General features: G+C 40.0%; 1 protein-coding gene across 1 annotated transcript in view; it reads left to right on the top strand.

The window, feature by feature from the left end:
- Lama2 (laminin subunit alpha 2) overlaps window positions 1–17,041 on the top strand; it is a 591,463-nt gene that overhangs the window by 465,061 nt on the left and 109,361 nt on the right. Inside the window, exons 38-40 of the mRNA XM_060373445.1 lie at window positions 6,871–6,987; window positions 7,630–7,793; window positions 9,720–9,858. Of these exons, the coding sequence (XP_060229428.1) occupies window positions 6,871–6,987; window positions 7,630–7,793; window positions 9,720–9,858 (420 nt within the window). The remainder of the gene's footprint in view (window positions 1–6,870; window positions 6,988–7,629; window positions 7,794–9,719; window positions 9,859–17,041) is intronic.

The following is a 17,041-nucleotide window of genomic DNA, read 5'->3' as shown; positions in this document are numbered from 1 at the left end:
CAGAAGAATAAGTGCCAAACTATGCTGGCTGCAGAGCAAAGCCCCATCTCAACAGAAAAACCAAACAAAACAACCCTCCTATGACTCACATACAATCTCAAGTCTAAGAAACACTGCTGGGAGATGACACCTCTGATGCTTGTAATAAGCTGACCCTACTTTACGGAACACACAGGCAAACAAACAATCCACTCTGTACCCTGCAGCAATTATTGTGGAAGTAACCACAGTGGAAAAGGGCACATTACCTGCTCCCGCTTAGACGTTCTGACACTTGTACTAGGCCAAGTAGAAGCAGGGGAGAGGCACAGCGTAGAAACGGGAAAGCACATGGAAAGAAATAAAGGAAAGAGATCTGGTGTCTGGTAGAGTTCATGGTTAGTAGAGTTGGAACAAAGAGAACATAAGAATGAATGGTGGCATAGATGCGCAGCTAGAACAAGCAGACTCCAAACTTTGACTTATGAGGCAGTTGGCTCATATGACTAAAGAGTTTTGTTTATAGCTTAAACACCATAGGAAGCAACAAAAATGAAGAGTCGTGTTTTTAAATTACACACTGAAGCATTTGTTAAGGGTGCTTTTGTTAAATGGAAAACTCAGCTTTGTGTTATTAAATACTGTGATTTTAGGCCAAGAGAGTAAACTGATCTAACATTTAAATGTTGATCAAATCTAACTGCTGTTGATAGCTCTCTCATTTTAGGTTGAGCATAAATAATTATTGGCTGCGTCAAACTTATAATATGAAAAAGATTTAATACAGTAATTTATATTGGCTAGGAGGGTCAACAAAAGATTTGTTAAAAAAAATTCCCATTACAACAAAAATGGTGAGAAATTGAAAGAAATGGGAGAACAGTAAGCACTCAAATATGATACTGTGAAGGTACAAGGCGATTGTGAAAAATGTCAAGGAGAGCAGGCTGCCGGCTCAGTCATAAGCTACATAAAAGTCAGTAGTGAAAGATGGCTCTGGAAATGCCATTTGGAATTAGATCATAGGCGGCTTTGAACACAAAGTATTGATGGAGACTCAGTTAGAAGGGCATTTCTAGCAGTGGAGAAGAAACGGGGTAGGGAGCAGACACTGATGAACAGGAAGAGTTCACATGAGCAATTCAGTGAAGCAAAGGATGATTACCGAACCCTCTGCCCCAGCGTCTACTGTTAGAACTTGACTGAGCAGAGACTGGAAAAAAGAAAACATAAAAGTAGCCAGGGAGATGGCGTTTGCAGGTTCCTTCAAAAGCTATGTGATGAACAACAGCAAAAGAGAAGGGCTGTATTCATCCCTCAGGGCTCTGAAAAGGGGAAGATCTAAGTAGTTAGAAGGGGAAGGTGGGGGTACAATCAACCTTGATATCTAAACAGAATGAATTAACTATTATGCTTATGGCATACCTTTTATTTTTTATTGTTCCATGATTTCATATGTGTTTGATCAAATCCATCACCCTTTCTCTCCCACATACCCCCACTTTCCCATCCATCTCATGTGTCTTTCTGTTAACCTAGTGTGTCTACTTAGAGCTACCAGTATATGCCTAGACATGGGGCCATCCACTAGAGCTAGGGTAACCTACCAGAGTCTGCATTCCTAAAGAAAGCTGATTTTCTTCCCCTCCTACAACAGCTATTACTGGCAATAAATCCTTAGAGGTGTGACTCCATGAGTCCACCTCCATCCCTAGCTTAATTTTAAAGAATTATATCTTTATATGTGGCCCATCTTTTTTATCTTTTAAATACTCTGAGCTTCCTGTCTTAGGTATTCCATATCCTACATAAATCTTTATCCATCCCTTTCTATTTATCTTTATAACACTAATGTCATGATTACCTAAGATGACACACTGGTTTATTAATGCATGTTCTCCCTTCTGTGTTTGTTATCTCTCAATTGCTGTAACAGAACAAATAAAAAATAAGGAATTAATAAGGAAAAATTTATTTAGGTACCAACTGTCAGAGGTCAGGGTTCATGGCCCACTTGCTCCACTGTTTGTGGCCTATGGAGGGCAGAGCATCTTGGAAGGAAGGTTACAGCAGGCGTAGGGTTGTTACCTTATGGTGACCATAAGATGGCCAGGAAGGAAGGAGCAAGAAAGGGATGAAGAGAAGGAGAGAAAAAGAGAGAGAAACAGAGACAGAGAGACAGAGACTCACCTGCTAACTAGTTCACTCTCTTGCATTAGTGGTACCTTTGGTCTTTGTTGAACATTTAAGATCCATACCATAATACTCTTCCAGAGGAGTCATGAGAAATATACCTTCATTCTGATTATATCCCCACAGCCCTAAATGGTGTTCATCACAAATACAAGGATACACTTTCATTAATCAATGAGAAGAACATCATAAAGCATAGAGAAATCAATGTTTTCTCTGATTTCCCAGAGCTCATATCTCCATATTTCCTTGTTTCAAAGCTAGAGTCCATCATCTGAAAAATCAGCCACCTTTAACACTTCTTTACACTCTAGGTCATTCACTTTAGTGTGATGAGGAACACAGTAACATTTACATTGCATTTGGCTTTCTAAACTGACCCAATTAGGACTTTAATGACATTTTGTAGAGGAATGTTAATTCAGAACATGGCTGTTCTGACAAGAGATCACATCCAATGACTTTCTAGGTTTGTGTGATCCAGCTGGAATACAAACATGCCTTTAATCTGAGAGACAGACAAGCAGATCTGAGTTCAAGGTCAGTCTGGTATAGAGCAAGTTTCAGGTAAAGAAAAGCTTAGGTCCAGGCATGGTGGTACATGCCTTTAATCCCAAACAATGAAAGTAGAAGGATCATATTTGAAAGTGATGTCTAATTGAGTGGCAGAAACAGTGATGAATCAGAGAAAGAATTGACAGAATAGGATATGCCCAACTTCCAAGAGAAAGAGAAAAGGGAAGCTACTTAAGAAGCAACACAGAGAATGAGAAGTTTTATTGGGACAGTAATAGAGAAATGGGTTGCAGAGAGAGAACTTAGGTGAAGATTGAATGAGCCAGAAAATGAGAAGGAACCAGATTAGAGAAAACTGCTGGAGTTAATTTGAGACCAAGCAGAATGATTCAGAGGCCAAGAGAAAAGCCAGACTGAATAAGTCAGTTGGGAGAGGAGTTTAAACCAGAACAGCTGAGTTGAGCCAGCCAGCCCAGAGCTCAGAAAGAACAAGAAAGAGTGAGCTTATTGAGCAGTTAAGTTCCCAGAGGCTGAAAACATTGTAGGCCTGGGTTAGACTGCACAGAGGCTAGAAGCTTCAAAACTAGGCCTTGGTTAGCAGAAGGAGGCAGTCATCTTCCGAGACAATGACTAAACCAGGCAAATCAAAGCTCCTTTTACAACATGCTTTCTAGTTTTTTGAAAGCGAAATGGATGTAGCTCTTTGCTTATCACATCCACGGAAATATCTCTTCCTCCTATTAGCATAGTATTTTAAATGACCTTCTTAGTGCATTAATACAAAAGAAGCCACAATAAAAAGAGCTCTTTTGAATTTCTGTGTGCCCTGTACCTTTACAAAAGTGCTAGGGGCTGAAGGGCTATTCTGTAAAAAAAAGAAAAAAAAAATTCGGACCCTTGGAAGCAAAGATGTGGCTAGAACTTGGAATGCATTTGTTGTCACGAAACAGGCAAAGACAAATCAAATACCTCACTGAATCTTACTGTCCGAGTACCTCAAACAGCTCGGGCACAGCACAGCCACAAGGAAGTTCTTAGGTGAACCAGGGAGACACTGATGCACGAGACTATTTGTCTGGGATTCACACTGCAGTGAAGAAGAGGTTTGTGGTACCAGTGAGCAAGTGTACGAGATGGCCGGAGGCCTGGACACGTGAGATAATACGCATGGTAATGGTTTGTTGCAGATGCATGATCTGCAACCTGAGCTATGATTCTTCATCAGACATGTTGCGCACTGTCCAGCACTGTGCGCCGGCCAGCAGGCTGTATTTTCGGTGGTCCCTGTACGTACACCCATGATGTGTTTGTTTCTTGGGTGTCTAGTAACAAACCTGCGCTTTTTAGACCCTCTCCCCACCCCGCCACAAAGAAACAGCCATTTATGTTTTTATAATTGGTGACTATCCCATAGAATAAAATTCAGAGGAGCTTCAGAAGGTGACGGGGTTGACAAGGCGCTTCCAACACAAGCCTGCAGAGCCGAGTTTCGGTCCCCAGCACTCACGTAAAAGCCTTATGTAGCAGCCGGCTCGGTAGCCCCAGAAATGGCTGCGAGCTGAGACAGGCAAGTCCCCGAAGCTCCTCAGGTAGTCCGCATAACAAATCCTTGAGCTCTGTGTTCAGGAGAGGGCGCCTGATGTCAACACATGTACACACACATATGTGTATACACACCTACTTGCAGACAGGCACTTACCCACCTAAGTGGGTAAGTGTGTACACGCACACACACAAAAACAAACACTCGGAGGCACACTCACACACTCACAATCACACACTCACTCACATTCACACACATACACACTCACATGTGTATTCACAGCACTTACATACACTTACATACACTCCCACTCCCAGTCACACATATACTCACGCATTCACACACTTATACACACCTACAGCCATATTTGCAACACTCACATACACTCACACACACTCACACACATTCACACACAGATACTCAAAAATCACACACACACACACACAGACAATAATTCAGATAAGAGAGAACTAAGGCCAAAATCATTGCTATAATGGTTAACAATCACACAGCATTTCTGCGTGCCTGGCAGTTTTAAGCCAAGTCCTTCCTATCTAATTTCACAGAAGCCCGAGTTCTTGTTACAGCGCTGGTTCTGAGTCAGTACTTCCCAGAAAAAAGAAAAAAAAATGAGCTGGTTCGTTCTTAACGAGGCTCCTGTTGAGGCCCAGGCTGCTGCAGAATGAGCCGCCGCGCTTTGAGCAGTGAGGAGCTCGGCTGTGTTGCTTGCTCAGAGGTGGTAGATCATTAAGCCAGGATTCACCTCAGGCAAGCTGCTGCTGAGCGTGGTGTTCAGCGGCTCCACCAAGAACGCACGTAATGGTCAGGACGAACACGGCTGTTGCTCCAGGTAGACAGTCAGGAAACGGAAAGAGGAGCAGAGCCAAGGGACTGAAGAACAGGCGGTAGTGGGAACTGGGTGCGTGGTGAAGAGGTGGGTAGTAAGGTTAGGAAAAGGAGGAATGAAATCAGCACGCACTCTGGGCAAACAAGATACCGTGATTTCTATAATTGAAGAGATGGTCCTTCCCCAGCTCCACTCTTTAGGTGTATCACAGTTACACGTTAAAACTTGTGTTTATTTTATACATGTGTGTGTGTCGTTGAATGTATGTATGTATGTGTTCCACACGCATGCTAGAGCTCAGGGAGGTCACTAGGGGTGTTAGACCCCTTGGAATTGTAGTTATAGGTGGTTGTGAGCCACCGGGCTGTTGCTAGGAACCAAACTCCAATCCTCTGCAAGTGTTCTTAGCTGAACTATCTCTCCGGTCCCACACCCACGGCATCACACTTTTAACTGCGCTATGCTGCCTGAGGTTCCTAAGGTAGGCCAGTTAACGTCTTAGTCCCTTCCTAGTCCCTTCTGGATGCTATCACAAAATACCAGAGCTGTCTATCTTCAAGTGAAATAAATGTATGACATACAGTTCAGGGGACAGGGGCTAAACAATCCAATATCAAGGTGCTAGAGGATTGCTGACTCGTGACAGCCTGTTTCTTTGCTTACAAACTCACCTTTTTGCTGTGTTGTTACGTGTCAGAAGGGTGAATGAGCTCCTTTGGGTCTCCTTTATAGGGGCGCTGGCCCCATTTATAAGGTTTTCGTTGCATGCTGTCATCCCTTCTAAGGGCCTTACATCCTAATGCTAATACATTGGAGTGTTGAATTTCAGCATAGAAATGTGATGGAGGCACAAGCGCTAAGACCAGAGCAATGCAGTGACTCCATTTCCTGCTCATTTCAAGCTGATGAACACGGGATCCGTAGACTCAAAGGGTCATAGTCTGCTCTGCACATCCTGAAAAACTACATGAATGAGAATATCATTCGTTTCTATGTGAAAACATAAGAAGGCCAGAGACCAACATTTTTTTTTTCTTAAACATGTAGGGAGGATGAGGATTGGAAGGATATGCTTGAGTCTGAAGTACAAAGAAAAGAGCAGGCAAAAGCAAGTGCCACATAGAGGCATGGGCAGTAATTCTCTCCCGTTGGTTTTCCTTGTCCAGGCCAGGAATGGGGTTCATGGAGGTTTGAGACAAGCTGTAAGTCCCACAGAGGAGTTAGTCTGTTCTCACCTTATGAAATAATCCATTAGGTTTATTCTTTCAGGTGAGAGTTTCTTTCTTTTTGGTGAAAGGTGTCCTCTCTAAACTCCCTTAAAAACCCCACCTTTTGAATTTCACATTATTTCCCAAGAATATGTTAATGATTGCGACATAACTATAACTATTTCTGTGTAGGCTCTGGAACTCACTATCTACTGCCATTTCTTCCAGGACACTAGATGCTGGTCGCAGGCGTTCAGCGCCTGCATTGTACTTTAGATGGCTGTCCCACTTTGCTTTCTTTACCAGTTCTCTTAATTCTCTAGCAACTAGCACATTGCTTTTCTTTGCTGGGACAACTTTCTCAAATGGGAAGGGAAAGTGACCTGCATATGCTCTATGTGGAAGATATCTTAAGAGAGCTAAGTGAGTAAGTTATAACACTGTCATCTAGCCAAACTGTTGATACCATACACTTCGTTTGGGAACCTTTTTCTTTTCAGACAGCTCAGGAGAAATAAGAATACGCAGTAGAAAAGTATCTCACCCACATGCTGTTGTGATGCCTTTTTCTTCCCATGCCACAGAAAAAGAAGGAGGCTATTGAAAGTGGCAAACAGCAAATAGAGAACACTCTGAAGGAGAGCAATGGCATACTTGATGAAGCCAACCGACTAGCAGATGAAATCAACTCTGTCATAGATGTGAGTATTCAATAAAGCCCAGAATGGAGAGAAAGATGACAAGGACACAGCTCCTTCAAACACTGGTAATGGAGCTCAGTAACTGAAACAAGAGCTTCCATTCATTTTTTATGTGGGAATACACTATGGTGGCATAATGTTGTAGACATATGCACCTATTGGCAACGATTAAAACCTAACATTATTCTCTTACTATAATATAACTGGCCTTTAGGACACTCATTTATGAAAGCTTGTCTCTGTTCTTGTTGTTGATTTTTGTTTGTTTTTTTTTAAATTATGGTGACCAGATCATTCCTTGTTCCTAGGCCAACACTCGGCATATAACATTCCTTAAAAGAGAAACAAGTATCTGCATACAAACTTTGGCATAGTGTCTCATGCATGGTGTTGTGCAGAACAGGGACAAAAATAAACTGAAAGGTCACGATGATTGCCATTTGTTCATTTGTTGCTAGGCAAGTTGTGTCTTTCTCTTAAATAATGGCTTTTATTCTCCAATTTTCTTTTTTGCTAGAAGATAAAAAGTTTTTTTTTAAAGTCAAAAGCCTTAGCATGTGTGGTTTGTATGTCCTAGAGAAATTAACAAGTTCAAGGAGGCCTGGATTGCTCTTACTGCTGTCTCTTCTTTCTCCATATCAGTACGTCGAAGACATTAAAACCAAGTTGCCACCAATGTCCGAGGAGCTTAGTGACAAAATAGATGACCTCTCCCAGGAAATAAAGGACAGGAAGCTTGCTGAGAAGGTTTTCCAGGCTGAGAGTCACGCGGCTCAGCTGAACGATTCGTCTGCTGTGCTGGATGGGTATGCCACGTGCTTTGGAAATGTCTGCATGGCTTGACACTCATCCAAAAGTTTAGACAAGCAGAAAGATTTAGAAAATCACTTTCAAGACTTGATTTCTGTAATTATGAACAAAAGAGCTGCATGGCTTTTCTATGGAAAATCCTAATTAGGAGAATGTAGGCAAAGATCTCCTGAAAAAGCATCAAAAGTTCCAGTTGAAAGTGAATTTTGCTATGCCTGGTCAGGAAGCGAACACAGCCTCAGGCTACCCTTACAATATTGTGTTTTGTTCTTTATTAGAAAGCACAGGGGTTGTCTTATTAGCATTTTAAATAATACACGAACACATTTTGCTGCAAATTTCAATTTTGTCTTTCTAATGGAATCTGATCATCTCATCATTTAAAAGTGCCTCTGAACGTCTATGCTTATCCATAGCCTTTCAGTCTCCCCCCTCCAGTAAGATACTATGTACACATCTCTGAAATAACAGTTCAGAGCTGAGGGTGCACACCTACAACCCCAGTGCTTGAAAAGTGCTGGCAGGAGGACACAAGGTCAAGGCCAGCCTGAACTCATGGCCACCCTGGCCTATAAGAAACCCTGTCAAAAAGAAAAATACAAACAATAAATAACAGCTGGGATGTAGGTGGGATGAGCACATAGGTCAGAAGAAAGGAAGCTGGGGAACAGGCTTTGCTCATTAAACAGTGTTCAAGGTGTGCCTGATTTACATCCCCTACTTAGTTCAGTGGTTCCCCATCTCCCTAACGCTGCGACCCTTTAATACTGTTCCTCATGTCCTGGTGACCCCCAGCCATAAAATTATTTTGTTGCCATTTCATAAGTGTGATTTTGCTGCTGCTATGATCCATAAGGTAAAAATGTGATATGCAGGAGATCTAAAATGTGACCTCTGTCAAAGAGTTGTTCCACTTCCTCCCAAAGGAGTCGTGACCCACAGCTTGAGAAACACTGCTCTACACTTTTGTGACTGGCACAAAGAAAAGCATGAGTTAGTCCTCCTACGAATAACTTTCCAAAATAAATCTATTCAATAGGCATTGCGTGCAAGTCTGTGTTCTCATCTTTGATAATTGTTGATGCAGAAAGAATGATTGTTTGAAAACTTGGCATCTCATGCACAATTAGTTTTGTTTTTTGTTTTTTTTTTTCAAACTTTCCCCAACCTACAGCAAAGAGTAGTAGATGAATCAGTGGACAGTAATCAGTAGATCCAAGTTCCAAATATCCCATTAGGGGTGTGTTAGTCATGATTTGATTTTTCGGTGATCTCTTTATACTTTCTGGGAAGTGTGCCTACTCAGAAGACATTGTAAAATTCATTTGATTAATGGAATACAAGTGCTCTGGAAACTATAGTGCGCTTCACAAATAGCAGGAAATACTGTTACCCTGCATATACTTGCCTGGTCTTATGGTGGCAGGAGCTTTAGCAGGTTATTACAGATGTTTATGATACTCCTGGGGGACCAGCAAGATGGCTCAGTGCATGAAGATGCTTGCCACCAAGCCTAAAGACCTGAGTTCAATCCCTGAAACTCACACAGTGCAAGGAGGAAACTGACTCCTTCAAGCTGTGCACAAGTGGATGCCTGCATTTGAACACACACACACACACACACACACACACACACACACGGGGAGATCGAGGAGAGGGACGGCAAGAAAAAGAGAGAGAAACTGAATAAATACGAAAATATCTTAAAAGACACATTTGCTCTATTTCAGAGCAGGCCTTGAGGAGTATAGGTTTAAATGGAATGATACTGCATGATACAACCATTAGACATTTCACTTAGGTTTGGAATTATCCTGGTTATACTGACCATGATCCCTTTGCAGCTGGATTTGCTCTGACTTTATTGTTCTTTATTTGAGTGCTAATTCCTTCAACATCCTTTTCTCGGTCTAATCTGACAGAATCCTGGATGAGGCTAAGAACATCTCTTTCAATGCCACTGCAGCCTTCAGAGCTTACAGTAATATTAAGGACTATATCGATGAAGCTGAGAAAGTTGCCAGAGAAGCAAAAGATCTTGCCCAGGAAGCTACAAAACTGGTAAGAAACAGAGTATCATGTGCTAAGAATGGAAGCTGAATTATTTTGTAAAGATTTCTTTCTTTATTATGTGTATGAGTACTCTATTTGCATACTCTGCATGACAGAAGAGGGCATCAAATCCCATAATAGATGGTTGTGAGCCACCAGGTGGGTGCTGGGAATTGAACTCAGGACCTCTGGATGAGCAGCCAGTGCTATTAACTGCTGAGCCATCTCTTCATTCCTAGTTGAATAATTTTTTTCATCGTACACTGAGCATGTCACTCATCCTCATCAATGACTATTTCTTACCCCTCCCCTCTATTTGTATCCTTTGTTTCCAGACAATTTAGAGTAAACTTTAAATTTATATGTACATACATAATTTATATCACTATAGAATCTCTATTCCGAGAATCAGAAAAAAAAAAATACCATATTTGTCCTTCTGGGACTGCCTCCAGTTGTATCCATTTTTCCATACACAACTTATTTTCATTCTTCTTAGAGGCTGAAAAAAAATTCCATTGTGTACAAGAAACACATTCTATATCAGTTTTGTTGAGCTTTTAGCCCTTAGCTTTTTAGGTTTATTATAAATATTTATTATTATTATTATTATTATTTATTACAATTTATTCACTTTGTATTCCGGCTGTGACCCCCTCCCTAATCTCCTTCCAATTCACCCTCACTCCCTCTTCTCCCCCTGTGCTTCTCCGCTAGTCCACGGGTAGAGGAGGTTCTCCTCCCGGTCTATCTGACCCTAGCCTATCAGGTCTTATCAGGACTGGCTGTGGCCTGGCAAGGCTGCACCAACCCCCCTCCCCAAGGGTTGTGGATCAAAGAAGCTGCCACTGAGTTCATGCCAGAAGCAGCCCCTGCTCCCCTTACTAGGGAACTCACTTGGAGACTGAGTCTATGGGCTACATCTGAGTTGGGGTTTTAGGTCCTCTCTATGCATGATCCTTGGTTGGGTATCAGTCTCTGCAGGCCCCCCCCCTTTATTGGCTCTCTTGGTCTGCTTTTGGACTTCCTGTCCCCTCTAGGTCTTTCTATCTCCCCCTTCTTTCATAAAATTCCATGTAGAAAAATGCAAATAGATCCATATTTATCACCCTGTACAAAATTCAAGTCCAAATGGATCAAAGACCTCAACATAAAACCAGACACACTAACACTGTTAGAAGAAAAAGTGGGAAAGAGACTGGAACTCATTGGCACAGGAGACAACTTCCTGAACAGAACACCAACAGCACAGGCTCTAAGATCAACAATCAATAAATGGGACCTCATGAAACTGAAAAGGGTCTGTAAAGCAAAGGACACTGTCGTCAGAACAAACTAACAGCCTACAGACTGGTAAATTTTTTAAAATTAATTTTCAAGCTATAATTTTCAGACTTAAATGAGAAACAAAAAAGCCTAGTAACTTGGAGTAGTTATCACAAATCATTACTGAAAATTTCATAAAAATTTCAACTACAATGTTTTCACACTATCTGTAACCATAGCAGCAACCTGCTACTTACTTCGTCCGAGTTTAGTGATCACTGCTCAGTGCCAATCAGATTTGTGTTACAGCTCACCAAATTAAAGGAAGCAAATGTGAAACTTGAAACAGAGAACGTAAGTCACTGGTAATCCACAGGAAATCAGTTCTGAAAATTATCCTGAAGAAAACTTTTGCTTTCAGTTGCCATGGTGTTAATTATATATGAAGTTTTACTGTCAAGTGCACTTTTATAAAACACATCAGATCATGTTTTTAAAGTATATAGACCATTTTTATAAGGTAAAAAAAAAAAAAAAAAAACACCTCAGTTTTTGTCATTGTTCAAAGTCTGCATGGAGCTGCTGTTTTAGACCTTGGAGCTCTAAGTTACCTATGTAACTTGAGGATCTTTGCCAGTCATGGCAAGAATTAATTCATCGTATGTAGAGCATCATTGTGTGAACAATTTCTCTAGCAAGTATCCATCAGGCTATCTTAGGAACTGAAGAAATGCTTCATGGGAAATTCCTTGTGAAATACAATGTTTAGAACAATCCTTTTTCTTCACAGAGAATCTACAACTACATCAGAAACTTTAGAGGAAACACACTTGCTGGATATTTGTGAAAGAAATATACATAAACCATGGTGTGTCAGAAACTGACATTCCCTTTGCTTTGCTTCTGAGCAAAAACATTTTCTTGAATATGAAGGACATCAGAAGTAATTATCATATTCTTTTGTGGTGACATTTATGGTCATAATGAAACCATCGTACGCTGTCCACAATTGCTACATTACTTGTTTCCTCTGGCATGGGTTTACTAATGCCATGTATTCTGTTTTTCTCTTTTGAAATTTGTCTTTATTCTTAAGAGTTTCCTGTATGTTTACAATGAAAGGTGATATTATCCACTCCACATTTCTTCCTCCAATCCCATATATTCTTAAGTCTCCCTCCCTGTTCACTTTTCCTTCTTCTCCTTTTTCTTATTCGTCCTCTATAACCCAGTATGTCCAGTCAGTCCCACCTGATGTATACCTGATTAGTGCTCTATCTACGGGTATGGAGCCTTCCAATAGAGCATGGGAAAAATATTAGTTTCTTCTTCAAAGTAGTGACATAATCATTGGATAAATTTCCTTACAAAATGATTATTTTTAAATCTAACCTAAATTGTATTTATTTAAATAGATATTGTCACAATTTTAAGACAATTTTTAAGATTACCACTGTTATCTAAATGATGTTTTGTTTAATAGATATTCCAGCCCCTAGCGGTCTCTAGCAAATAGTAGCATGAGTTTCATGACATGTTAATACATTTATGCCTATTAATAGCTTCTTGTATTCTTAAATTTTTTGGTAATTTGCTATTTTATGGTAAAGAATTACTTATTACTATTACTTTACGTATAAGAAACTTTCATGGTTGTGCTAACATAAAATTTTTCACTTTTTGTATCTGGTAAGCTAACAGCCCTAAACAAAGCCTATTCTCCATATTATTATTGTTTTTCTCTTTCTAAAGACTGAAAAGGTAATGAAATGTCTGAAAAAATGTGTAGCAAAGATAACCAATGATTTATTCAACATCTATCAGGACATGGAAAGAACTGTCAAGGGTAATTTATTGGAACATGTTTCATGAACAAATAAAGTTAGGGCATTAACCTTTAGATGTCACCTTAATATAGTTTGTTTCTTTCAGAAAATAAGCGTATTTGCAAAACATTTAATTGATCAGTTACCTAAAATCCTATAAGCACAATGTATGGCATTATTGTTAGTGCTGTAGATAGGCATGAATAACAAAGGAGCATAAAATTATTATTTATTATTAAAGGAGATGAATTCTAGCAGCATGAAAGAGCCCTCTACTAATATGAATTCTATCTAGAAAACAGCAAATATTTATAATAAATTATAAAGAAAAGCCAAAGAAATAAAGTGGATGTTGGCATTAGAAAATGATCAATTAAACAAGTAATAAAACAACTCATTAGAACATTGGAAAAATGGTGATAAGACGATTTGAGGAAAAAATAACAAGAAAACATGGAAAATACCACAGGAAGAGAAACAAGTGAATGGTCAAAGTAAGTTCCACGCATAATGGAGGCAGCACTTTAAAATCAACTTCATTCCTTAAGACTCACTTAAATCTATTGATCAATGCAGAGAGATAATTAAGAATGTAACTGAAATAAAAAAGTAAGTAGTCAATTCCTTATAAGCAAGCAAGCAGAGGCTATATTCAATTTAATTTTTAATATACTATTAGTAAATAAGAAATAACAGCTACTTGTATCAAAAGATAATTTCTTAATTATCAAGATAAAATATTAACTTGAGACCTGAGGCATTATGGGAAAAGTAATATTATATAAAGTATTCATTTCCCTCAGTTCAGTCTTTCTAATCTTAGTACAATCAAAAGGAAAAAGGAATTGTGTTATTTTTCAGATAAAGGAAAACAGAAATCTAGTAATTGTTTCTCTAATATTAATTTCGTTGTTTAGAATCCTATTTTTAAAAGAATCCTATCAGGGGCTAGAGAGATGGCTAAGCAGTTTAAGCATGTACTGCTCTTCCTAGGACCCAAGCTCATTTCCCAGAACCCACATTTGGTGGCTTCTAACTGCCTGTAACTCTCACTCTACAGCAAGCAATGCCTTGTTCTGGTCTCCACAAGTACTGCACTCAACATGCAACCCCAATCTCACCCCACCCCCACTCATACAAATAGACACACACATATCTAAAAGTAATAACAGACCTTTAAAAATATTTTGTATTATAACTTATTTAATTTTATTTTATGTGCATTAGTGTGAAGGTGTCAGATCCCTTGGAATTGCCATTGCAGACAGTTGTGAGCTGCCATGTGGGTGCTGGGAATTGAACCTGGGTCCTTTGGAAGAGCAGACAGTGCTCTGACCACTGTGATATCTCTCCAGCCCCACAGTAGATATTTAAAAAGATCCTAACATAACCATGAATTGATATTTTAAATTCCCAAATCATAAGTGAACTTGGTTTGTAAATAGGTAGATTTTCATGTGCTGTTGAGTCTCATAAGCGGTTGCATAAAAATGTAAAAATTCAGTGACACTGAGGATGAACCCTGCCTTGTCCTCTCCTGCTTGAGGGTCTCAGGTGATGTGTGTACTTATCAGAGTATACAAAGGGTAATGTGCAGTGAACCCCGTAGCCATGGTCTTCAACATGAGAGTCGCCATACTGTCCACACTTCTTCCATCTTTGTTACCCCTCTCTGTAGGGCAATGGATATGCTGCCTTAGTCTCTACTATCTGGAAGTCCCAGTATTCTCTAGGAATCTTGCCTTCGTAAGGATTACTTTACTTCCCCAGAAAATTGAAGCTCTCTCTCTCTCTCTCTCTCTCTCTCTCCCTCTTCCTCTCACTTTCCTTTTCCATCCCTCTTCCCTCCTCTTCCTCCTTCTCTTCTTTTTTTTCCTCTTCATCCTCCTCTGCCTCTTCCTCCTCCTTCACCTCCTTCTCAACTTCAGTCACTGTCATTGTCAGACTCTTTAGTTTTTCTCTTCTCTTCCCTCTTGCATGACCATCCTCAGTGCTGCCTAACACTCTCCAGTCTCCATTCTCAAGTCAGTCATACCCTTACTTAGAGTTAATATTGGACAACGAAAGAATCAAGACTGGGTGCATTACCAGGTGCATTCTTCAAAGAGACATAGTAGCAGATAAAGACGGATAGAGGGTGGATGACTGAATGATTGATAAGTCGGTAGGCAGATAGGCAGACACACAGGAATTTAGGAGGAATGGGACCACATCTAAAAGGTCCCACTAACTGTTTTCTAGAAGCCCAGTTGTGTGTTTCAGTTCTAATCTAAAGGCCTGAAGACCGTAGGAGCCAACTGTGATTTGTACTCTGAGAGTCATAGACATTTAGTAGAAACACTATGTCACATAAACATGTACACAAGATGGCAAAAGTATGTTTATCAACCTCTAAGAAATGACTGGAAGTTATGTTGCAGAATTACATAAACAAAAGTTTATGTAATGATAGTTCACACAGTTCCAGTCAGCAATTCAAATAGCACATTTTAAGGTCAAGCACTGACATAATAAATCAAAGACATAATCATCTGCTACTATCATGCTGAATGGGAAAATACTAACAATTTTCCTTATCTGGTATTAAACATTGTGTTTCTCTAAGTGCAGAAAATATATGTATAATCAAAACATTGCAATCTGCAGCATCCCGCAGTCCCAAATGCCAATGGTGATGTTCCATCACTGTAGCGTGCTATGTCAGAACCCACAGGGCAGAGCATACTCCCCATGTGTTCAGAAGCACGGCTGCTGTAAAGCTTACCGGTGTGACACAGAAACACTACCAGATACACCTAAGCCTCGTTTTTGCACTTTTGACTTTGAATCAAGTTTTGGTCAGTGCACATTCAGAGACCTTTTATTGCTGTCGTACTTTTAGTGGCCCTTGCATTGCATAAACCATAGATAGCTTAAGAAGCAGAAGGATAGCATAGCTGAATCAGAACACAGGGACCCTAGCCTAGCATGTTGGCTATCAGAGGAACCATCAGAGTGTGTGTGATTCAATCTTCAAGCTACTCCATAAAAGGCAAGGCAGACATAAATGGACAACCATCCCATTTATGTGAACATACATATATATGTGAGGAAAATATGATAGAATTTAATTAATACAACTACATAGGTCAGAATAGCTTTCACCAGTCATTGAAAGTAATTCTTGAAATTGCAGAGCCGATGCTCAACTGGAGTCCGTGTTTGACATCACAGTCCAATGTGCAAGGGCAGTCTTTCTCCTCCTTGCAGTTAACACCATACTACACAGACTCCATGACTGTCCTGGCTGAGAGGGGAAGCAACATTCCAGCTCTCACCATATGCTGCATGTATGACCTGTGCACACGTGCTCTAGTACATTGATCAGAATCAGGTAGTGCCCCAATGTAGCCAGATGGGAGGCTGAGAATAGAGAAAGCACAAAGAAGTTGATGAGAATCAATAGTCTGTAACACAAGTTGTCTTCATATTTTTTAATGCAGTCATGTTAGAGTGATTTTTGTATTAGATTAAAATTGTTATAGGTTACGCAAAATATCACTAAGCTGTGAGAATATGGAAAGATTGAAAATGAGAAGTCAGAAAGATAAACAAAAAAACTAATGATTAAAAAATGCAGGAATACACTGTTAAGAGTAACAATTGCAACTGGCTTTTAAGTTCCCCAAAGGAGTTACATTATATGAAATAATAATAAACCTAATTAGAATTGAATGAAAAGAATGGCTTAATAGGAAAACCCAAGTATGGTGAACTTGCAAGGCCTTAACATAAGAGCCAAAGAATACATGAAGACAAACACATCAGATGAGAAAACTCGTTATGTCTGCAGTGACAGCCTTGTCATGCCTCTCAGAAACTGACACGCCAGGCAGAGAAAGGCAGGCATGCATGTTCAAAAAGTACCACAGACAGAATGACTGAGGGGCCTTATGGAACCTTGTAATAGCTGGAGAATTGATTCTGCTTGCCTCATTAGTTAGAGTACTCATGGAACGTCACAAAACAGGACCATGACACAAAGCTCAAAGAATGCACCAGAAAAACATGATCACCTGAAGGCATCCAGGCTGAAGACTATCATCATACACAATGAAATT

This window comes from Meriones unguiculatus, chromosome 20 (genome assembly GCF_030254825.1).
Source record: "Meriones unguiculatus strain TT.TT164.6M chromosome 20, Bangor_MerUng_6.1, whole genome shotgun sequence".
NCBI lineage: Eukaryota > Metazoa > Chordata > Mammalia > Rodentia > Muridae > Meriones > Meriones unguiculatus.
This window is presented reverse-complemented; position numbering and strand designations above follow the sequence as displayed.